Source organism: Macaca nemestrina, chromosome 16, assembly GCF_043159975.1.
Source record: "Macaca nemestrina isolate mMacNem1 chromosome 16, mMacNem.hap1, whole genome shotgun sequence".
Lineage (NCBI taxonomy): Eukaryota > Metazoa > Chordata > Mammalia > Primates > Cercopithecidae > Macaca > Macaca nemestrina.
Genome location: NC_092140.1, coordinates 52,034,349 through 52,059,503, shown reverse-complemented (window position 1 = coordinate 52,059,503; position 25,155 = coordinate 52,034,349). Strand labels below are relative to the sequence as shown.

Sequence of the window (25,155 nt, the reverse complement as noted above, 5' to 3'; positions counted from 1 at the left end):
CCCGCCCCTAGGGGGTTCCCCTTCTTGTTCTCCCCTACTCACCCGTGCTGACCCTGCTGGCTGCGCCACTTGTTGGGGTCCGTGCCGGGGGTGGTGGAGAATGAAAGAACACACAAAAGACAAAGACACACAGAGAACATGGCGGCCGCACTCAGAGCCTCCGCCTCACTTTATTTATACTCCATAAACTCCACGTCAGCAGAAAGAATGCAATGCAAAACAAACTTTCTTTTCCCACATGTAACCTTCTACTCAGTTCCTTGTTTCTATGCTCTTCCTTATCTGCCCGCCTTCTTGGTGCCTAGGGGAGTTCATTAAAAGTTCAATTGGAGATACTGTCCTTGAGCCCTATCTATTCTCAGCATACTGTTTTCAAAGGCCCCTGCATAGGTTGCCTGTTCACATATGTTATTTTACAAAAATTAACTGAAAATACATGATAGAGCTAAATATAAAAGGCAAATTTATAAAACTCTCAGAGGATAACATAGGAGAAAATCTAGATGACTTTGGGTATGGTAATAATTTTCAAATTATTTTTAAAATTTAAAATTAATTCTTTGGTTTTAAATTTTAAACCCAAAGGAATGATTCATTAAAAAAAATGTTGATAAGGTATACTTCATTAAAATTAACAAGTTTCTCTCTGCAAAAGAAAATACTATGAGAATGGTAAGCAATTAATGGAGAGAACACATTTACAAAAGATATCTGATAAAGAACCTATCCAAAACATACAAAGGACCCTTAAAACTCAATAAAGGAAAACAAATACCTTAATTTAAAATATGGACAAAAGATCTTCACAGATACATTGCCAAAAAAAAATATAAAGATGGCAAAGAAACATAAGAAAAAATGCTCTGCAGAATAGTTTATCAAAGAAATGCAAATTAAAACATCAATGACATATTAATACACACCTATCAAAATTACTGAAATCCCAAACACTGACAACATCAAATGTTGGTAACGATGTGGAGAAACATAAACACTCATTTATTGCTAGTGTAAATGCAACATGATATCGTCACTTTGGAAGATGGTCTGGAGATTTTTTACGAAATAAAACATATGCTTACCACACTATCCAACAGTCACATTCCTTGGTATTTATCCGAAGGTGTTGAAACTTATATCCACACAAAAATCTGAATACAGATGTTTATGAAAACCTTATCTATGCTTGCCAAAATGTGGAGGGAACCAAGATATTCTTCAATAGATAAATGAGAAATAAATAGTGGTACATCCAAACCATGAAATGTAGTTCAGCACTAAAATGAAAGTTGCCCATGGAGTAATCTTAAATGCATATTATTAAATGAAAGAAGCCAATCTGAAAAGGCTACATAATGTATAATTCAAACTACATGACATTTTAGAAAAGGTGAAACTATGAAGATGGTAAAAAGATCAGAGGTTGCCAGGGTTGATATAAAAGTGAGCTCTCTCTTTTACGGGCTCTTTCACCTTCTACCATGGAATAATGCAGCAATGGGGCCATTGCAAGGAACTGACAACATCCCCTTGAGGTTCCCAGACACTAGAACTGTGAGCCAATTAAGTATCATTTTTTAAAAGTGAATTACCGAGATGTAGATAATCTGTTATAGCAGCAGGAAGCAGATGAAGACCAACAGAAAGAAAATAACCAACTGTTATTGAGTTCTTAGCATGTGCTAATTACCTTTCAGAGGCCTTTATTTGTATAAACTTATTTAATACTCATACCAACCTTATGACCAAGTGATGTTATAATCCTCATTCTACCTAGGAGGAATTTGGGGCACAGAGAGACTTTGTAAACTTCAAACAGTATTTCAACAAAATGGTAGATCCAGGTTTTAAACCTGGAAACTCTAGCTTTAGTGCCTGTGCTCTCCTAGCAACTATTGTTAACATTATTTAAAGAAAGAGATAGAAACTTATTGACTCACTCAAGGATTCATTCTGCTAAAAATCGACCAGATGTAATCAAGACCTTTTTTTCTAAGATAAACTTTATATTTGCTTCAGATTGACTAGTCATATGTAAATTCTTACCAATGTCAGTAATAGTATTATTTTGTATATGAAGACTAATTTTCTTAAGGATTTTTGTGGTTGAAAATTAAAATAGCTACCTTTACTGATGTTATTACCTGTTATAAATACATTTTTTATTTAGTATAGGATTTTCCTTTTTTGCTTGAATATGACTTTTAAAAAATTCGTCTTCCTTCTTAATAGGTCTGAAATAATTATAAATGTTGATTTTTGTTTTGGCAGTCTTTCATTACAGGCCTAAGTAAAGCGATAAATAACTCATCATCAATCAGCCAATGTTAAAATTATTTTTAATTAAAAAAATACAGGCCTCCAGAAAGTCTCTTCAATTCTCCACTAGAATTTGTTTACTGATCAAAGCATATATTAATGCTTGAGGCTGAATAAGATGAACCTATGTGCACCTATTTTCATACTGTTTCACTTGACTACCTTCCATTGACATTGTTATGCTTAGTATCACATAACACTCTCCTATCAACAGTAAAATAAACCCCATATTGCAAATGTTCAGTGACGTACATAGGTGTGTATTGGCCTCCGTCTAATATAGTCTGGTTTCTGTAGGTTTAAGAATAATAAAGATTATTTCCTTTGCTCATATGTTATAGGTGGTTGCATTAGTCTGTCTTTTCTTTGCCATAGGGAACGACCTGAGACTGGGTAACTTCTAAAGAAAAAGAGGTTTAATTGACTCACAGTTCCACAGGCTGTACAGGAATCATGTCTGGGAACACCTCAGGAAACTTACAATCCTGGTGAAAAGCAAAGGGGAAGCAGATATATTTAACATGGCCAGAGAGGGTGGAAGAGAGAACAGCGGGAGATGCTACAGACTTTTAAACAACCAGGTTTCCTGAGAACTCTCTTATTATCACAACAGCAAGGGGGAAATCTGCCCTCATGATCTAGTCACCTCCCACCAGATGTCTCCTCCAACATTTGGGATTACAATTTGACATGAGATTTGGGCAGGGACAAAAATCCAAACCATACCAGTCATGTTTAAGGCAGGTGTTTATTTCTTAGCTTTTTAAAAAGTTTACTTGAAGTCAATAATTAGGTTTTTTTAAAAATTTTTTTACCTGCTATTTAATATTGTATTTGGTATTTTAATAGGAAATATAATTTTAACAAGAGTAGTACTCACATATAAATAAATGTATCACAATATAAATTGTTTCATTAAATAAACTTAATAGCCAAAAAGAATTACTTACAAATACATGTCTTTTTCATGGTGACAATGATAATAACATACTAACATAAATCACTACAATCCCAAATTCTTTGGGAAATAATAATTTGTATTTTGTATTAAATTATGCATAGGAAAAACATATGTATAATTTAATAGAAAATGTCAGTTATAGAAATTCTATTAGGAATGCAAACAGTATCCTGTTTAACATAATATAATTCTATATAGACTAATCCATACATTTTGTTTTAAAATAAATTCTAATATAAACTATTTATTTGTATTTTAATTTTTCTAATACTTCATTTGTAAAAGGAACAGTAAATGATTAACTCTACACCACCTCCTTCATCATTCTGCTCTCAAAAGTATATTTTTCAGCCTTATATACTTAGATTTCTTAATATCTGTATAGCTGTTCTCTGTGATTTACATATGTGAGATAATATAATCTATTTGGACTATACAGCTTTTTTATATAGACACTTTAAATGACATTTTTTTTTCTTTTTTACCTGATTACCTTAACTGTTTACAAATTCTACTTTATAATTTATAAGGCACTATGTTGTTTCAGAGAAAAGCTCCTATCAGCTGTGCTTTTCCTCTGTTTTCACACTGCCACGTCAATCACCAATACAGAAGCAGACTCCTTTGACCAAATGTGTCGAATATTTTCCCCACACACCAAGCTGAAGACACCAGCGCAGTGTCCTCCAATTCAATTTTCACACTATCTACCTGGAGATAGTGTCAGATCCCACATATTGGGGGCTGAGTCCCCAAGATTGCTCCACCCCCTTCAGAGGCTCACCACAGACCCAAGCCTCCGGAAATTCTGACCCACTGGCTTCAAGCTGGGGTTCCTATGAGCCCCTGTTTGGGTCTGATTAATTTGCTAGAGCAGTGCACAGAACTCAAGGAATCACTTACACTTAGTTTATTATAAAGGATATGACAAAGGATACAGATGAAGAGACACACAGGGCAAGGCATGGGGGAAGGGGTATGAAGCTTTCATGCCCTCCCTGGGTACAGCATCCTCCAAACCACCACGTGTTCTGCTATGTAGAAGCTTCTCAAACCTAGGCCTGGGGCTCTTATGGAAGCTTCATGATGTCAGTATGACAGAGTATAGGGTGGACTCCTTTCTGGAGAGGGTCTTAAGACCCACAATCAGAAAGGCATGGGAAGATTAGAGCCCTGCCTTGAGGCAAGTAAAAGGAAGGTAAGAGCAAGATTCTGTTTCCTGAGTTCTAAAACAGCCAACATGATAACAAAAAACTGTAACAAGGGCTATGGGAGTTATAAACAAAAAATAATGAATGAAAACCAATATATATCATAACACCATATATATATATAGAAATTAAGAACAAACATAACTATATATAACTGTTTGCACAAATTAATCTTGCTAATTTTCCAAATATTTAATAGTGTATATATTGTTAAATCTAATATAAATGTTATTGTCTCAAAAACAGAGGTGTGAACCCAGAAGCCAAAGCAAAACTTTTCAAAACATTTTTCTCAGATTTTGTCACACAATCACTTATTATTTATGTTCTTGATACCAAAAATAATATATATTTACTTTATAATACTAAATATTTCTGTCATATGTTATGACTGTAGCAATGCATAACTACTTTTGGAATCTTAGTGTGATACCTACCTAGGTTAACAATAGGCAATAATATTTTCAACATACACTTTGGTCATCTTGAAATACAGAAACCTTTTTAAATGAATATTATATCTAATTCATAGACTAATATATTAACTAGATATAATTCAGGTATCCTTCACATACCAATTATACTTCACAATTATAGATCAAATCTAAGGTGTCTATTTATTTATAATATTTGTAGTAAGTAAATAATTTAATATATATTTAAACAGTTATGTTTCTTCCTCCATAGTGAAACAGTGATTTCTAGTTATAACAATAAATAGAGGCACTAATCACATTTTATGATGATTATAATTTGCTGTTATAAATACAGGCAGTTATTATGGTTTTTTTTCAAGGCCACAGAAGAACTCAAAAATTTACACAAACATATAAATATTAGCACATTTATTTTAAATTACTGATTCATAACTTACCAGATTTTTATTAAATTGTTACAAAAGTAATTGCTATTTCTGACAATAAAATTAATTCCCAAAACAATTACTTTTGCACCAATCTAATATTATACAGGAAGAAAGCAATGATACATTGGCATTCCACCAGGCCTGGTGTTCAACACCAAGATTAACAATGAATTACAGCATTCTTCATAGAAACAGGTGCTTTTAGTTACCTCAGGCTAAGATTGCATGTGTCCAGTGGGAAGTAAAATCAAAGTTTTCTTGATAAAATATTGGACTGAAACACATATTTGTTAGAAGAAGTGGGTTATTTTATTAAACATGTCTATGGGAATTTAGGGTGTTTTATGAAAGTTTTATACCAATATATACTACTAACTTGGCAATAGTTCCATTTTCCGTTAGAAATGATTGGTCTGGCTATAAAAATTCCTCAAGTCAATTTCTGGTCTTATATTATTTCCTAAAATTTCTGGAAATTAAGTTGTCTTTCACCAGGCTAACAGAAAACTAGACCTCTGGAAGGGGTATGGATGTTCTTTTTTAAAAAATAAGATTATCCTGATGAGTATGCTCTAGATTTTCTGCTTTTCTCAAGTGTTACAGTGAAACCTCAAAGACTTCTATTCTGAGTTACTTCTTAAATCTTACATAAGATATGCAAGATAGAAAATTTATATACATTTATAAAATATACCAATATTCTTTATTATATTGAAAATATTTTATATAGAGTCACTGAAATCTAATAAAATGCAAACATTCATTTATTCAGCAAATTTATGTTGAGTATTTATCAAGTGCCAGAAATATTTTGAGGACAGAAAATAGATTAGTTTATATAAAAATAAATAAATAAATTTGTCCGCATGGGCAAATATGTCTTGTCTCATATGTTCTGTGTCAGGAATCTAGTAGCAGTGGGTGATTTTGGCTCTAGCTTTCAATGTTACTGCAGTCAAAACTTGTCAGGCAGGAATGCAGTCTTATGTGAAGGCTCGTGTGAGAATGAACCTTTTTTCAAGCTTATTAACATGGCTTTGGAAGGCCTCAGTTTCACACCTGCTGTTAGTTCCTCACTGTATGTCTCTCTTTCTAGGCTAATGGAGTATCCTAGTAACACAGGTGCTCACTTCTGTCAAATACTATTGGTCACATAAAAAGACTCTTGGAAAATGTGTGGAGAGACCACAAAAGAGTGTGAATACAACTGGTTTGGAGACCATTGTGACCACTTTGGAGGTTGAATATCACAAGGGGTAAAGAATAGTATTGGGGAGTCCCATAGAAGGTTTTAAGTGGAGAAATAAATGTAATATATCTACGTTATTGTTTAGAAGGAACAATCTGGCTGTGGTGTTAAAAATTGATTTAGTTAATAAAGCTCTTTAGCATGAAGTGTGCAAGCTCTGCTGGTCTACTACAGAGTAAAAGCAGCAAAATTTTATGTATACATATACACATACACATATATACATGTACACATACTTGTACATATATACAAACAGGCAGGCATATACATACATACAGGCATATACATACAAACATAGATAAATTTAAGCTTCTGGAAATGGTCCTAAGGATAAACAGCAAATCAAGACACATTTCTTCAAGAAAATCTAGAAATATTCAATAAGAAAGATGACAACATCTGGCATTTGAACAAGACCACTTCTTTCTTCCCCACTCCCAGATCAGTGAGATGAAGAATACATTCTAGATTGCTTCAAAAAAGAACATAGGGCTCCTTCTATTCCCATTTTTCAGTTGGAGTGCTTTCTGTTTTAAACAGTCAGAACTTAGCATTTCAAATTCTGCCTTAGATATCTGAAGATAAGCCTAAGTCCAAGGTTGGTGCAATTGAGAGGTAAGAATTTCCACCTGCATTCCACCTTCCACCTATGTACTAGAGGTTCTGCCTAGGGCATGGTGTGCATAAAATACTGGAGTCTTCCTTGCCGTTGCCCCTGATAAAGCAGTGGCTATTCCATCCCATTAGAAATAAGCCAAGAGGACCTTAGGATGCTGACTTCACAAATCCACATTACTGAGTACTAAGTTGCTAGAACAGGGTGTCACTCAGGGAACTGTTGGCCATTTTCAACCCAGTTCCAGGGCCCTGTCTCAGAGATTTTTTTTCTCACTTAGGGGATAAGCAGGGCTTTAAAAAGATAATTTATTCTCCATTTCCAAGTGTACTGACTTCATTTGAAAGCGTTTGGGAAAATAGATTTGACCTGATAGTAGAAACAATTAGCAAACTTGAAGATAAATCCATTGAGATTATGCAAACTGACACATAGCACAAAGAATCTAAAAAATAAACAGAGCCTCAGAAAAGTGTGGTAAATCATCAAGCACACCAACATACATGTAATAAAAGTACCAGAAGGAGAGGAGAGAAAATAGAAACAAAAAAAAATCTTCTAAAAACAGTGGCAAAAATATTCCCAAATTTATTGAAATGACACTAATTCACATATCCTGGAGGCTCAATAAACTCCAAGTAGGATAAACACAAAGAGATCCACAAACAGGCACATCAAAGTAAAAATACTTAAAGTCAAATACAAGGAGAAAAATCTTGAAAGTGTAATGCCCAGACAGTTTGTTCCCCAAAGAAGACCACCAGAGTCCAGAGTCAAAGCCAAGCGGCAAGGATCTTTTACTGCAAGTTCGAACTTGGTCCCTCCATTCCACAGCATACAAGAGGGCCCCGAACAATGCGAGTGCTTGCCTTTTATAGCCCGATGTAAATAGGATACGTAAAGTTACAGAGGAACAAGGGAATTCTTTTGGTTACAGCACTACAATTGGTTAACATTTTAAGTTAGACATTTAGCATTTTTCTATTGGTTCCCACGCTTTCAGTAAAACCACGAACGGCTGTGTCCTTATCAGAGACTTTCCAGGTGGTGTTTTTCTAAAGTTGAGATATATGGTAGTCTCTGAGTTGAGAAATGTGTTTGTACTGGGCTCAGGAAGTTAAGAGATATATGGTGGGATGTGTTTGTACTGGGCTCAGGAAGTTGAGAGATATATGGTGGGATGTGTTTGTACTGGGCTCAGGAAGTTGAGAGATATATGGTGGGATGTGTTTGTACTGGGCCTGTTTGTGTTGAGTCTGGGATTGGGGAATGTGCCTGTTTTCTTTCAAAAGCAGCAATAGAAAAATAATCCATAACAAAAAAAAAACCTAATAAAATTAGCAGCTAGTTTCTCAGCAGAAACAATGGAAGCCAGAAGGCAGAGGGATAATATTGTAGCAGGACAAGCAGCAGACAAAACTCCTCAGACACCGAGTTACAGAAGGAAGGGGTCTATTTGGCAGGGGGCATCGGCAAGACTTCAGTCTCAAGAGCCGAGCTCTCCGAGTGAGCAATTCCTGTCCCTTTTAAGGGCTCACAACTCTAAGGGGGTGCACGTGAGAGGGTCGTGATTGATTGAGCAAGCAATGGGTACGTGACTGGGGGCTAAATGCACCGGTAATTGGATCAGAACAAAACAAGGTAGGGATTTTCACAGAGTATTCCTATACAATGTCTGTAATCTATAGATAACAGAACCAGTTAGGTCAGGGGTCGATCTTTAACTACCAGGCCCAGGGTGCGGCACCAGGCTGTCTGCCTGTGGATTTCATTTCTGCCTTTTAGTTTTGACTTCTTTCTTTGGAGGCAGAAATTGGGCATACGACAATATGAGGGGTGGTCTCCTCCCTTAATATATTCAAAATACTTACAGACAATGACTATCAACCAAGAATCGTGTATCCATGAAAACTGTTTTTCAAAAATTAGCAAGACTTTGCAGATAAACAAAAACTGAGATAACTTGTTTCTAGCAGACCAACATGAAAGATATGAAAGAAATATCTTTAGGCTGAAAGCAAATGACCTGAGATAGTACGTCATGTATACACACAAAAATAAACAGCATCAATAAGATTATTGTGATGGTTAAATTTATGTGTCAATTTAACTGGATCACAGGGTGAACAGATTAAACATTATTTTTTCATATGTTTCTGAAGATGTTTTCTTATCACATTAGAATCTGAATATGCGAACTAAAAACAGTAGATTGTTCTCTCCAATGTGGATTGGCTTCATCTGTTGAGGGCTTGAATAGAAAAAAGGCAGAGGAAAGAACACATCTGTTATGCCTGATTGCTGAGCTAGGAAAACATTCTTCTGACTGATTGTTAAATATGAATTCTAAATGCTTCTGCAAAGAATTAATATGTCACTATGTGCAATTCTATGCCTTCTATTTTTAAACTTAACTTTCTTGTAAAGCAACATTTTCCAATTACCTACTCCACCCTGACTCATTCTCCACCCTGACTCATTCTCTGCCTTGATTCATTCCGATTACCTGCTCCACCCTGACTCATTCTCCACCCAGACTCATTCGCCACCCTGACTCATTCTCTGCCTTAACTCATTCTAATTACCTACTCCACCCTGACTCATTCTCCACTTTGACTCATTCCGATTACCTGCTCTACCATGACTCACTCTCCACCCTGACTCATTCTCCACTTTGACTCATTCCGATTACCTGCTCTACCATGACTCACTCTCCACCCTGACTCATTCTCCACTTTGACTCATTCCGATTACCTGCTCTACCATGACTCACTCTCCACCCTGACTCATTCTCCACTTTGACTCATTCCGATTACCTGCTCTACCATGACTCACTCTCCACTCTGACTTATTCTCCACTTTGACTCATTCCAATTACCTACTCCACCCTGACTCATTCTCCATCTTGACTCATTCTAATTACCTACTCCACCCTGACTCACACTCCACCTTGACTCATTCTGATTAACTACTCCACCCTGACTCATTCTCCACCCTGACTCATTATAATTATCTACTCCACCCTGACTCAATCTCCACCCTGACTCATTATAATTACCTACTCCACCCTGACTCATTCTCCACCTTGACTCATTCCGATTACCTATTGCACCTGACTCATTCTCCACCCTGACTCATTCTCCATGCTGACTCATTACAATTACCTACTCCACCCTGACTCATTCTCCACCTTGATTCACTCTCCACCCTGACTTATTCTCCACCCTGACTCATTATAATTACCTACTCCACCCTGACTCATTCTCCACCTTGACTCATTCCGATTACCTATTGCACCTGACTCATTCTCCACCCTGACTCATTCTCCATGCTGACTCATTACAATTACCTACTCCACCCTGACTCATTCTCCACCTTGATTCACTCTCCACCCTGACTTATTCTCCACCTTGACTCATTCTGATTACCTACTCCACCCTGACTCATTCTTCACCTTGACTCATTCCAATTACCTACTCCACCCTGATTCATTCTCCACCTCAACTCAATTACCTGCTCCACCCCGACTCATTCTCCACCTGGACTCATTCTCCACCCTGACTCATTATCCACCCTGATTCATTCGAATATCCTACTCCACCCTGACTTATTTCATAACCATTTTTCCCACCAAACCGCTCACCCCATCACTCTTTTAATTAGTTAATTGGAATTAGTTTAGCCTGTGCAGTCTAACCCTAGTCAATAAGGGAATGACTCAGCAGTAGGGATCACATATGTCAGGAATAAGAACCCCTCGTCCCTTGTCCAGGTGTATGCTCACCATTGCTACATCTGTAATGGTGCAACCGTCTTTAGAAGTGCCTTGCCTTGCTGAGAATTAAAAAGAAAATTTTATATTTGAGTGCTATTTCTTTTACAGCATCAAAACTTTATGTATAACACTGACGACTTACTTAGAACATTGTCTACCCTGGTTCTTAGTACATCAGACTCGGACTGAATTACACCACCAGATTTCCTGGGTCTCCAGCTGGTAGACAACAGATAATTTTAATTTTCAGCCTCCATAATTATATAAGTCAATTTCTCTTGTTGCTTTATTTTCTATTTATCTGCAGAACCTCAAATTTCAATTCAAATTTTAGTACCACCCCAGCACCTCTCTTTGTTTCTAGTACTGTAACTATACTCAAGTCTAGCAGGCTCCTAAGGGTGAGATACAAAATATGTGAGGAACATGTGTGGAAGTGAATCCTGAGAGTGTGGGATATCATAAAAGAAAACATAAAGTCGGTTCAGACCAAATTTACTGATATGGGCTCACTAAGCAAACATTCTGCATTTAATTTCGTAGCTTAGGGAGGAAGAAAGTGCACTTATAGTTTGTGTGAGTGATTGGCTGAAACTGTGATAGAAAGGTAGCCCACAGTGAACAAACCAGAAATGCTGGATCTGCCTTTATTTAATGGAGGAAGAGATTCAGAGGCTTAAAGAAATGAAATGTTAGAGTAGATTTGTCATTTAAGACCCACTCACCTACATGGGAGAGTCCAGAAGGCATTCCTGTCACCAATAATTTGTGAGAATTAAATTTGTGACAGGAGCCCCAGCATTTTTGAAGAGCTCTGTGATCACTCTGCTCTATAGGCCAGGTCTTTCAGTGGGAACTGCAGCCACTCAATTGGAAAAATCTAAATGCAAAGTAAGTAATTGTGTCCTGGGGCAGCAGGGGCCAGGTGGTGGAACTGGCCAAGTGGTTACACTTAACTGCCAAAAGCAGGGTAGGTGCAGTTACCATAATTGACAGCAGAATTAAAGCAGCAACTGATTGACACAGACACATGGCATTGGCTAGTTAATCATGCTATTCCTAGAAGTTAAATATATAGGAAGCCTACTAAATTCTCAGTTGATCTGTGTAAGTAGAAAAGCCTAAGCAAGTAAACAAAAGTCTAGCCTGAATCATAAAAACAGAGAGTCATGTTCTCTCCATTAATTTCCAGACATGAGCCAGTTTATAGATCCAGAAACCCTTGAATTAAAAGAAAGCTGGGTCCTTTGAGGAAGGACCATGGAACACTACCGAAAATTTAAACTGTTAATCTCTCTCCCAGTCATCGCCAGATGGACCTATAGTCTCATCAGAGTAACTGTGAAATGGAAAAATTGAAATAATTAAACATTTCTGGAACTACTGGATGCAGACTCTGAATTGACACTAATTCCAGGAAATGAAAATCATCATTGTGACCCACTAGTCATAGAATGGGCTTAATGAAAGTCAGATGATTAATGGAGGTTTAACTAGAGTCTATCTCACAGTGGACCTAGTCAGTCCAGAACCCATTCTGTGGTTATTTCCCCAGTTCTAGAATGAATAATTGGCGTGGTTGTACTCAGCAGTAGACAGAATCTCTACAGTGAATCTCTTACCTGTAGAATGAGGGCTATTATAGTGGTAAAAGCAACTGGAGGCCATTAAAATGGTTTCTACCCAGAGAAATAGTAAAACAAAAGCAATACTGCATTCCTGGAGGACTTGCAGAGATTAGTGCCACCATCAAGGATTTGAAGGAGGCAGGGGTGATGATTTCCACCATAACATCATTCAAATCACCTATTTAGCCTGTTTGGAAAACAGATGGATCTTGAAGAATAACATTGGATTATCGTAAGCTTAACCAGGTGTTGACTCCAATTACAGATGCACTATCAGATGTGGTTTCTTACCTGGGCAAATTAATATATCTGTTGTTACCTCTATTAATCTAGAAAATGTCTTTTTCTCCATGCCTATTGATAAGGATAAGGCCTACCAAAATGAGTTTTGTTTCAGCTAGCAAGGCCAATAATACATCTTCACTGTTCTACCTTATGGGGATATCAACTCTCCAGCCCTAAGTCATAATTTAGTTCACAGGATTCTTGATTGCCTTTCCTTTCCACAAGGTATCACACTAGTCTATTACATTAATGACATTATGATGATTAGACCTAGACAGCAAAATGTAGCAACTACTCTAGACATATTGGTAATTCATTTACATGCCAGAATAAAAGAAATAAATCCAGCAAAAGCTCAGGAGACTTCCAGCTTAGTGAAATTTCTAGGGATCCAAGTGGTGTGGGGCATGTCAAGATATTTCCTTTAAGGTGAATAATTAGTTGTTGCATCTGGCTCCTTCTAAAGCCAAGATAAAGGCACAACATGTAGTGGATCTCTTTGGATTTTGGAGGCAACATATTCCTCACCTGGGTATGTTACTCCAGCCCATTTACTAAGTGACTTAAAAAGATGTTAGTTTTGAATAGGGTCCAGACAAGAGAAGGCTCTGCAACAGATTCAGGCTGCTGTGCAAGTGGCTCTGCCTTTTGGGCCATATGGCCCACTTTATTCTGTAGTGCATTAAATGTCAGTGGCAGAAAAAAAAAAATACTGTTTGGAGACTTTGGCTGGCTCCTGCTGATGAATCACATTACAAATGCTTCAGATTTGGAGCAAAGCTCTGCCATCTTTTAAGACACAGCCCTTGACCTGCTACCATGCTTTAGTAGAGACTGAATTCTTAATATGGGCCACTAAGTTACCATGAGACCTGAGATGCCTATAATGACCTGGGAGATATCTGACCCACCAAACCATAAAGTTGAGCTTATACAACAGTATTCTATCATCAAATGAAGGTGGTATGTACATGCTCAAGCCTGATCAGATCCCGAAAGTATAAGTAAGTTGTATGAAGTGACCCAAATTCCCATGGTCCACACTCCTGCTACAGTACGTTTTCTCTCCCAGTCTGCAATTATGGGCTCGTGGAGAGTTTTCCTCATTGAGTTAATGGAAGAAGAAGAGTTGGGTATGGTTTATAGATGATCCTGCATAATATACAGCCACCATCTGAAAGTGCACAGCTGCAGCATTACGGCCCCTTTCTGGGACATCCTTGAAGGGCAGTAGTGAAGAAAAAATCCTGTCAGTGGGTAAAACTTTAAGCAGAGCACCAGGATGTGCACTTCACTTGGAAGGAAAAATGAGCAGATGCGTGATTATAGACGAATTCATTGCCTCTGTCCAATATTTTGCCTCAATATGCAGGAATTTGGAAGGAAGATAATTGGAAGAGTGTTTTTAAGAAATTTTGAAGAAGAAGTATGTGAATATATCTCTCTAAATGGGCAAAGACTTTGAAGATATTTGTCCCATGTAAATACTTGCCAAAGGGTGACTTCAGTAGAGGAAGATTTAAATAATGAAGTGGATAGGTTAACTTATTCTGTTGATACCAATTGACCTTTTCCCCCAGATATCCTTGTCATCATTCAACGGACTCTTTAACAAAGCAGCCTTGGTGGTAAGGGTGGTGATTATGCATGAGCTTTGCAAAATGACTTTCTACTCACTAGGGCCAACATGGCTAAAATCAATGCTGATTGATGCTAATTTTAAGGGCCAATTGGACTACTGCTCCACAATGAAGAAAGGAATGGTATGTCTGGTATATAAAAAATCTTTTAGAATGTCTTTTAGTATTTCCATGCCCTGTGATTAAGGTCAATGGAAAATTACAGTGACCCAGTCCAGGCAGGACAACTAATGGTCCAGACCCTTCAGGAATAAGGTTTTAGGTTATTTCACTAGGTAAAAACCATGAGAAGCTGAGGTGCTGCCTGAAGGCAGAGGCAAAACAGGGTGCTTAGAGGTAAAAAGTAATAATAAATACTAGCTATGATCATGTGACCAATTACAAGCTTGAGAATTGTAATTGTCATATTTTGTTATGAATACATTTGTGTGTGTATATTTGATTTGTTTCCTTTCTTATGTCCCTATCATATAACATAAGAATATTAACTTTATATCATGATAAATAAATACTGATAATTTTGTATCATAGTATTTAAATTACAGAAAATGGGAAAAGAGAAAACATCACTCAAGGACTTTCCCTCTTTTGAGGAAGGGTTAGTGTATTTTTGATTGTACACAGGACAGTTCTATAAAGTCAGACAAATTTATAATCTTATTGTCTTTATTTAGAAAGTAAGTATAGTGTAAGAAAATGCATATGGGTGCCAAGCTGTTAAAGATTTGACTTGTGATAGTTATATACATTAACTTGACTGGATCCCAGGATGTGCAGATATTCGGCTAAATATTATTTATAGATGTGTCTGTGAAGGTGTTTTTAGATTAGATTAGCATTTGGAGTGGTAATAGTATACTTAGTAGAGCAGAGTCTCCTCAATTTGCATGGGCATCTATTCAATCCAATGAAGAGCTAAATAGAACAAAAGGTAGAATAAGGAATAATTCAATTCTGCTGTCTGACTACTTGATTGAAACTTAGGTCGTGTACTCTTGGAGTGAGACACATCATTGCTTCCCATAGTTCTCCAGCCTCTGGACGTGGACTGAGCTACATCACTGGTTTTCCTAGGTCTCCTGCTTGCAGAGGACAGATTGTAAGACTTTTCAGCCTCATAATCAGGTAAGCCAATTCTGAAAAATAAATCATATATTTATATGTACAGGTATCTTAGTGGTTTTACTTTTCTAGGAAACACTTATTAATACAACAATCTTCAAAAATACTGTGAAAGGAGATCCCCAGATCCCTCTTGTATTTCCCCTATGACAGAAGCTTCCTTCTTCTGGGAAGAGTCAGACTTTTAAACTGTTACAGAAGATTTGTTATGAAGGCCTCAGCTTTTTATTTCCAGGGGAAATGAATATCAGCGACAGATAGAGGGAAGCTAAGTACCAGGAGCTCTTCAGTCCTTATATCTTCTCTATGTCTTAAGAATATTTGCATGGTTGTACACTGTGATCTCTCTGTTAGAGAATACAGAAAGCTCACCTCTGATTGTAATTTATATGTCATCACTATTACTCAATTTAGGAGTGAAATGGCATGAGAGTCACCTCAATGGAGATAAGTGTGTCTACTAAATTTGATTATTTTATTTGTCCTTCTTGAGATGGTGGAAATGTGGAAAGATTTTCAAAACAACAATTCAACCGTTAAGGGAAGAACCTCCCCAATGTACCTGATTGCTGATAAACCAGTGTGGGTAATATTTGATTATCATTTAGTGTTACCTTGAATTTAATAAAAATTGTGCTTTTTTGAACTTCAAAAAAAAAAAAAAAAGAGATAACTGTGGACTTAGTGGTAAGAAGTGATAGATGGATTTGAAGATAAAGGGAAAAAGGAGTCAAGGAAGATTCCAATATATTTATCTGTCTACTGTGAGCATAGATTTGTATTAATTCAGATAGTAAACTCAGTGTGTGAAGATAATGTATGGAGAGGGTAAGATAAGTTAGGCTTTGGACATGTTAATTTTGAAATGCCCATTTAATATTAAAACAAACATGTTGAGTATGGAATTAAACAAATAAATATAGATTTAAGAGGAGAGATCCTTGATAGACATATTAATTTAGGTATCCTCTGAAAATAATCATGTCAATAAGTGTCACAGAGGAGAATACCAAATTAATAAGTGCAGCTTGAAAATACATATGGCCCAAACAACAAGGCCCGGTGTACTCTAGAGCTTAGAAATCAGGGTAATTAAAAGAAAACAACTCAGAAGGATGAGAAGTCATGTCAGTGAGAGAAAGACAAAAAAGGTGCTTATACTGTGGAATACTGGAATTTAAATAAAAGGCATGTTTAAATATGCAAGAATTATTAATAGTGTTAAATGGTAATGAGATATTTAGTAAAAACAAGGATTGAGATTTGGCAATTGTATTTACCAACACTTGAGACAAATTACGACCTTGATAACAGCAGGGTCAATGGAGTGGCAAGAAAGAAAACGTATTTGAAGTGATAGGAGAGATATTTGACATAGCGAAAATAGATAACTGTTCTCAGGTGTTAACTATGTAATTAAAATAGAGTTCATCATTATACACAATTTTTGAATTATTCTAAATGTTGGCCAAAAGTACAGTGGCTCACACCTGTTATCCCAGCATTTGGGAGGCCAAGTCAGGAAGATCACTTGAGGCTAGGCATCCAAGACCAGTCTTGGTAAAATAGTGAGACCCCATCTCAAGAAACAAACAAACAAACAAAAGCTAAATAAAAACAAAACAAAATGAATATATTTAATATAGCAATAATTTTAAGTATGAAACTTAATAAAGTACTACTTCTACTTGCATAGAAATAGAATATAACATGTCCATAAGTACAAGTGAAACACTATAACATAGTAATTAAAGTAATAGCAAATAAAATTTTCAATGTATTGGTATATTACATAGATTATTTAGTCAACCTTAACAGTCCACTAAGTAGGTATTGCCTTAGTATTAAACAATCTTATTATTGTAGGATATAAGACATATTTAATATAAATTCAAATGTACTTCTAATTTTTTAGAAGTTATCTCCCTTAGAGGAAAGAAGAATTCACTTCTTCTGTCTAACTGCTTGACTAAGACTTAGGTCTTCTACCCTTGGTCTGAGACCTACACCATTCCTTCCCATAGTTCTCCAGTCTTTTGACTGCCTGAACTTCACCATTGGCTTTTCTAGGTCTCCAGTTTGCAGAAATCAGATTGTTAGACTTCTCAGCCTCATAATCAGATGAGCTTTTCAGGAGTTTTCCTCAAGCACACAAGCAATCTAAGATATTAATGAAAACAACAACAGAAATTTATTTCAAGGTAATACAATTACACTTCCTGATCAGATTTCAGTGTTTTAATTTCTCATTTAAAAAAGCAAACAATTCCAAAGTGCAGATCACAAATAACTTTAACAGATGTTCTAACCCTTACTCCTCAGCCTTCCTTTTTGCGGGGAAGTGTATGTAATGATTTAATAAGTAAAAGTTTTTTCATGTGGCTAAGCAAGTTTATACTAGCACTTGAAATAAAAGATCTGTGTAACAAGTAGTATGAATTTCATGGAAGATACACAGAAGAGTCCCAGTTAAATCAAAATAAATAATAAGACACAGATGAAAGAGAAAGTATGGATGGAAGTTTTTATCTACAAACATCATCACTGAATGACAGCAAAATCCATGTGAGAGGGCTTAACTAATCATTCCTTGGTGGAATGGCAGACTAGTCACTTGCAAACCAGTAACAGCAATGATTTACAAGGCATCTCTAAATATTAGGACTTCTTTAATCTACCAAACAAGCTCTAATTTAAGATTGAATTCTTATCTAGCATCATTTCAGACCACAATATTATGAAACTAGAAATCAGTAAAAGAATGAATCTTGGAAAATTTACAAATATATAGATATTAACCACATACTCCTAAACAACCAATGGGTTGAAGAAGAAATCAAAATGGAAACTAAAAATATATTGAGACAAACAATAATAGAAACACACCACACCAAAAACTGGAATGCAGCAAAAGCAGTTCTAAAAGGGAAATCTATAACAATAATGCCTAGATTAAAAAAGAAAAAAAATGCCAAATAAGTAGTCTAACCATATGCTTCAAAGAACTACAAAAAAAAAAAGGAACAAACCAAGCCCCAAATTAGCAGAAAGAAAGAAATAATAAAAATCAGAACAAAAATAAATTCAAAAGAGAACAAAACCAACACAGAAAAATATCACTAAAACTGAGTTTTTTTTATTAATTAAACAAAATTGACTATTCTTAGCTAGTTTATCTAAAAAAGAGAGAAGACCCAAGTAAACAAAATCAAAAAGGAAAGTAAAAAAATACAAGAAATGCCTCAGAAATAAAAAGAATCATAAGGGACTCTTTTGAAAAAGTATATGCCAACAAATTTAAAAACTGAGAGGAAATGGATAAATTTCTACAAAAAAGAAAAAAAATCAGGATTGAACCAGAAAGAAGTAGAAAGTCTGCAAAGACAAGGAAAAATAATGAGAATGAAAAAGTAACCAAAACCTCTCAACAGATAAAAGCCCAGAATCAGATGGCTTCATAGCTGAATTCTACTAAACATTCAAAGAAGATTTAATACTAATACATTTTAAACTCTTCCAAAAATTAGAAGTGGGAGGAATACTTCCAAACACATTTTATAAGGCCAGCTCACTTGGTACCTAAGTGATGCAGCCAAAGACAACACAAGAAAAAAAAAATACTACCGACCAATTTCACTGATAACCATTGATGCAGAAATGCTTAATAAAATATTAACTAGATGAGTCAAACCACATATAAAAATATTATACATCATGAGTAAGTGGTATTTATCTTGGGAATGCAAGGCTAGTTCAATAAATTGAAATTAATCAATGTGATATGTCACATTGACAGAATGAAAGATAAAAATCAAATGATCATCTCAATTGGTGCAGAAGAAAGAATTTGACAAATTCTAACATCCTCTCTTAATAAAAACTCTGAAGAGTTTAAATACAGAAGAAAAGTTTCTCAACATAACATTTATATCCAATTGGGAAAAACTCACAGCTAGCATTATATCCAATTGGGAAAAATTGAAAGCTTTTCCAAGAAAATTTTGTAGAAGCAATCACACCCATTCTTGCCACTTCTATTCATCATAATAGTAGCAAGAGCAATCAGAAAAGAAAGCAAAATAAAAGGCATCGAAATCAGAATGGAAGAAGTAAAATTATCTATATTTGCAGATGACATAATCCTATATGTAAAAAAAAAACTGTCAAAGATTTCACACAAAATAACTTTAGAGATAATAAATGAATTCAGTAAAGTTGCAGGATAAAAAATCAACATTCATAATTGGTAGCATTTTTCTACCATAAATAATGACCTGCCAAAAAACAAGGAACAATTTCTTTCACAAAATCATACTCACCAAGATAAAATACTTAGGAATAAATTTAACCAAGGAGTTGAAAGATCTATACACTGAAAACTATAAAACATTGATGAAATACATTTAAAACTATAAAAATAAATGGAAAGATGACCCATGTTTATGAGTTGGAAAAATAATATTGTAAAAGTAATATACTGCTTAAAGCAATATATGGATTTAAAGCAATCCTTTTCAAAATAGCAATGACATTCTTCCCCAAAATAGAAAAAATTCCTAATATTTTTATGAAAACATGAAAGACCCTAAACAGTCAAAACGATCATGTGAAAGAAAAGCAAAGTTGGAGGCATAACACTTCTTAATTTAAAATTAAATTACAAAGTTATAGTAATCAAAATAGTCTAGTACTGGCATAAAAACAGATGCATAGATGAGTGGAACAAAATAGAGAGACCAGAATTAAATCTAAACATACATAATCAACTTATAATCAACACAATTTTTGGCAAGGGCGCCAAGAGGACCCAACGGAAAAAGGTCAATCTCTTCAAGAAATGATGTTGAGAAGACTTGATTTCTACATGCAAAATAATAAAACTAGACCCTTATCTTACACCATACACAAAAATTAACTCAAAATTGATAAAAGACCTGAATGTAAGACCAGAAGCCATAAAACTCTTAAAGGAAAACACAGGAGGAAAGCTCCTCAACATTTGGCCTTGGCAATGATTTTTTGGATATAAACCCAAAAGCTTAGACCACAATAGCAGAAATAAATAAATGAGACCACATCAAACTAAAACCTTCTGCAGAACAAAGGAAACAATCAACACAATGAAATGGCAGCCTACCAATTGGAAAAAAAAAATTATAAGCCTTTTATCAGAAAAGGGATTAATATCTAAAATTTATAAAGAAGTGATACAGCTTAATAGTAGAAAAACAAATAATTCATTAAAAAATGGGCAAAAGACCTGAATAGAAATGTCTCCAATGAAGGCATAAAAGACACCCACAGATACATGCCAAAGGTGCTCAAAATCATTAATCATCAGGGAAGTGCAAATCAAACAATTTTGGGATATATTTCTTCACACCCATTAGGAAGGTTATTTTCAAAAAAACATTAAAAATAGCAAATGTTGGAGAGAGTTTGGAAAGAGAGGAATTTCTGTACATTGTTGGTGAGAATGTAGTTAGAATAGCCTTTATGAAAAACATTATGAGGGTTTCTAAAGAAATGAAAAGGATAACTGCCATAAGACCCAGCAATCCCCTTCTTGGACATATACACAAAAGAAATGAGACTACCACCTGAGAAAGTTATTAGTGTTCTAGTGTTTATTTTAGCATTACTCACAATAGACATGATATGAAAACAACCCTAAGTGTCGATGGACAAACAGAAAAAAAAAAAACAAAAAACCTGAGACAGTGAGAGATACACACAAACACACACAGGCACACACACACACACACACACATGCATAATGTGAAATACTATTTATTTCTAAAAAGGAATGAGATCTTACCATTTGCTACAAAATAGATGAGCCTGGAGAACATTATGCTAAATGAAATATGCAAGACACACAGAAATATATTGCATAATCTCATATATATGTGGAATTCTAAACAAAAATTAAATATACATAGATAGAGTACAAAACAGTCATTCCCAAGGATGGCAAGAGGGGAGGTGGTTGTGGTACGGAAATAGGGAGATTAGGTTAGAGGATACCAAGTAGCAGAGGATACTAAGTAGCAGATATGTTGTATGAACAAATACAGAGATCTGATGTCCAACATAAGGACTATAGAAAATAAAATTGTACTATCATAGGTATTCATGCTAAATAGGTAGATTTCAGCTGCTCTTGCTACAAAGACCAAGAAAAATGGTAACTATTTGAGATATTGGATATGTCAACTTGTTCCGTGATAGTAACTTGCTTTTAGTATCTCTATATATCCCATTACATTGTGTTGTATACCTGAACTATACAAAATAAATGTTATGTGTGTTCTGACTGTTTTCTTGGCCAGACATTCTTCCATCTTTCTTGCTCTCCTCGGACTTCCCTTTTCCCTGAAACACAATATTGAAACTAGGCTAATTAATAACCCTAAAATGGTCTGTAAATGTCCAAGTGACAGGAAGAATCACAAGTCTTTCACTTTAACTCAAAAGCTAGAAAGTATTAAGCTTTGTGGAAAAGGCTTGTTGAAATCTGAGATAGACCAAAAGTTAGGATCGTGTACCAAACAGTTTGTCAAGTTGTGAATGCAAAGGAAATGTTTTTGTGAAAATTAAGTGAGCTACTCCAGTGAATACATAAATAATAAGAAAGCAAAACAACCTTACTGCAGACATAACAAACATTTTAGTGGTCTGGATAGAAGATCAAATCAGCCACCACATTACCTTAAGCCAAAGCGTAATCCAGAGCAGAGTCCTAACTCTCTTTAATTCCATAAAGACTGAAGAATGTGAAGAAGCTTCAGGATAAAAAAAAAAACAAAAACAAAAACAAAAAAAAAACAAAAACAAAAACTAGAAGAAGTTGTTTCAAGAGGCTCAAGAAAAGAAGCCATCTCCATAATGAAAGTACAAGGTGAAGCAGCAAGTGCTGATATAGACACTGCAACAAGTTATCCACAAGATAGAGCTAAGAAAAGTTATGAGAGTGCATGTTCTTAAAAAAAATTAATGTAGACAAAACAGCCTTATATTGGAAGATGACACCATCTAGAACTTTTATAGCCGGAGAGGAGAAATCAATGGTTGGCTTCAAAGCTTCAAAAGACAGGCTGGCTCTCTTGTTAGGGGCAATTGCAGCTCCAAAACTTTGGGCAATTCCAAAAATCCTAGGTCCCTGAAGAATTTTGCCAAATCTACTCTGCCTGTGCTCTATAAAAGAAATACCAAAGCCTGGAGACAGCACAACTCTTCACAGCATGGTTTGCTGAGTACTTTAAGTTCACTATTGAGACCTACTGCTCAGAAAAATACATACGTATACATATATTTTTCCAAAATATTACTGCTCATTCACAATGCATCTGGTTACCCATGAGTTCTGATGGATATGCACATGGATCTTCATGTTGTTTTCATGCTTGCTAACAGAACTTTCATTCTGCTGTCCATGGACCAAGGAGTAATTTAGACTTTCAAGCCCTATCATTGAAGAAATGCATTTTGTAACATTGTAACTGCCATAGATAGTGATTCTTTTGAAGAACCTGTACAAAGTAAATTGAAAACTTTCTGGAAAGGATTCATTATTTTAGATGCCATTGAGAACATTCATGATTCATGGAAGGAGATCAAAATAGCATTATTAATAGGAGTTTGGAAGAAGTTGATTCCAACTCTCCAGGATTACTTTGAGGTGTTCAAGACCAGTTGAGGAAGTAATTGCAGATGTGCTGGAACCAGCAAGAGAACTAGAATTAGAAGTTGAGCCTGAGATGTGGTTGAATTGCTTCAATCTCATGATAAGATTTGAATTAATGAGAAGTTGCTTCTTATGGATGAGTCAAGAAAGTGGCTTCTTAAGATAGAATCTACTCCTGGTGAAGATACTGTGAACATTGTTGAAATGACAACAAAGGATTTAGAATATCACATAAACTTAGGTGATAAAACAGTGGCAGGGTTTGATAGCATTGACTGTAATTTTGAAAGATGTGCCTAAAATGCTATAACAGCATCTTGTGCTACAGGTGAATATTTTATGAAAGAAAGAGTCCATCAACATGGCAAACTTCTTTTTTTATTGTCTTATTTTAAGCAATTGTTATAGATAACTCAGCCTTCAGCAACCACCATCCTGATCAGTCAGCAACCATGAACATCCAGACAAGACCCTCTGCCCTTAATAGATTACAACTCACCGAAGCCTCAGATGATCATTGGCATTTTTAGACATAATGCAATTGTGCTATTGTGCACTTAATAAAGTACAGTGTAAACATAAGGTATTTATTTATTTATTTATTTATTTTTCTTTTAATTTTTTTTTGAGATGGAGTCTTGCTCTGTCACCCAGGCTGGAGTGCAGTGGCACAATCTCGGCTCACTGCAAGCTCCACCTCCCAGGTTCATGCCATTCTCCTGCATCACCCTCCCGAATATCTGGGACTACAGGCGCCCGCCACCACGCCTGGCTAATTTTTTGTATTTTTAGTGGAGATGGAGTTTCACCATGTTAGCCAAGATGGTCTTGATCTTCTGATCTCGTGATCTGTCTGCCTCAGCCTCCCAAAGTGCCGGAATTACAGGAGTCATCCACCGTGCCTGGCCAACATAAGTCTTTTATATGCACTGGAAAACCAAAATTTCGTGTGGCTTGCTTTCTTGTGATGGTCTGGAATGGAATCCACAATATCTCGAAGATAAGCTTGTATTCTAAAAAGAAACAAGGCAAAAGTGTCATCAAGGATGCCCTGCCCTGTACGCATTTCTGGTAATGGCCATAGTCTTAATGTCCCTTTTGCCTAGATATATGTATGGTTAACCATTGTTAACCAAACTGCTACTTGACTTGACTCATAAACAGAAAATAAATAAATAAATGGGGGAAAAAAAAAAAGAAACAAAGCAAGTTAAGTGATTATTTCAGTATCCCCACTGGAAAATTGTGAGTCTGCAACCATATCCATGGCCCAGTGATGAAAGGGGAGGCTAAGTCCATTGAGAAAGAACTCTGAATTCCACTGGAAATACATACAATTGATACTCCTCTATGTTTCCCCCAAAGGCAACTGCAGTAATTTAGCTTAGTAATGAAACACTGAGTAAAACAACAACAACAACAATATTTTTCTGTAAAACTGTAGGGAGAGAATGTCAGGGAAGAAACTTAAAGATCTAGAGCATAATATGTACCTGCAAGCATAAACCAACTCTGCTTGAAAAATAATTCCTAACTTCCTGTGGAGTACTCAGGTATAGATATCACACATTGAGAAATTAAAGTGGTATACCAAAATAAAGATTTTTTGGTAGCTGTTTAATAAGGGGCTAATTTGACACCAATCAGGGGATCACAAAACCTAATGGCCCCAAATTAGAGTGGAAGATTATGGAAATCAGATAATAAATGAAATGTGCAAAACCATTTTGATTTTTTTTTGTTCCTGAGCAAAATTGTGAGTGATGTGTCTTCTCGTCTAACAGAATTCCCACATTG

The 25,155-nt window shown here is 35.6% G+C and overlaps 1 protein-coding gene across 2 annotated transcripts in view; it reads left to right on the top strand.

The window, feature by feature from the left end:
* Nucleotides 1–25,155, top strand: part of LOC105495750 (uncharacterized) — a 69,747-nt gene that overhangs the window by 18,748 nt on the left and 25,844 nt on the right. For both annotated transcript variants that reach the window (XR_011615147.1, XM_071081694.1), the window contains exon 2: nt 15,576–15,674. Coding sequence is in view for 1 of the 2 variants with exons in the window: in XM_071081694.1 (XP_070937795.1) it covers nt 15,576–15,674 (99 nt within the window). In the remaining variant the exon portion in view is untranslated. The remainder of the gene's footprint in view (nt 1–15,575; nt 15,675–25,155) is intronic.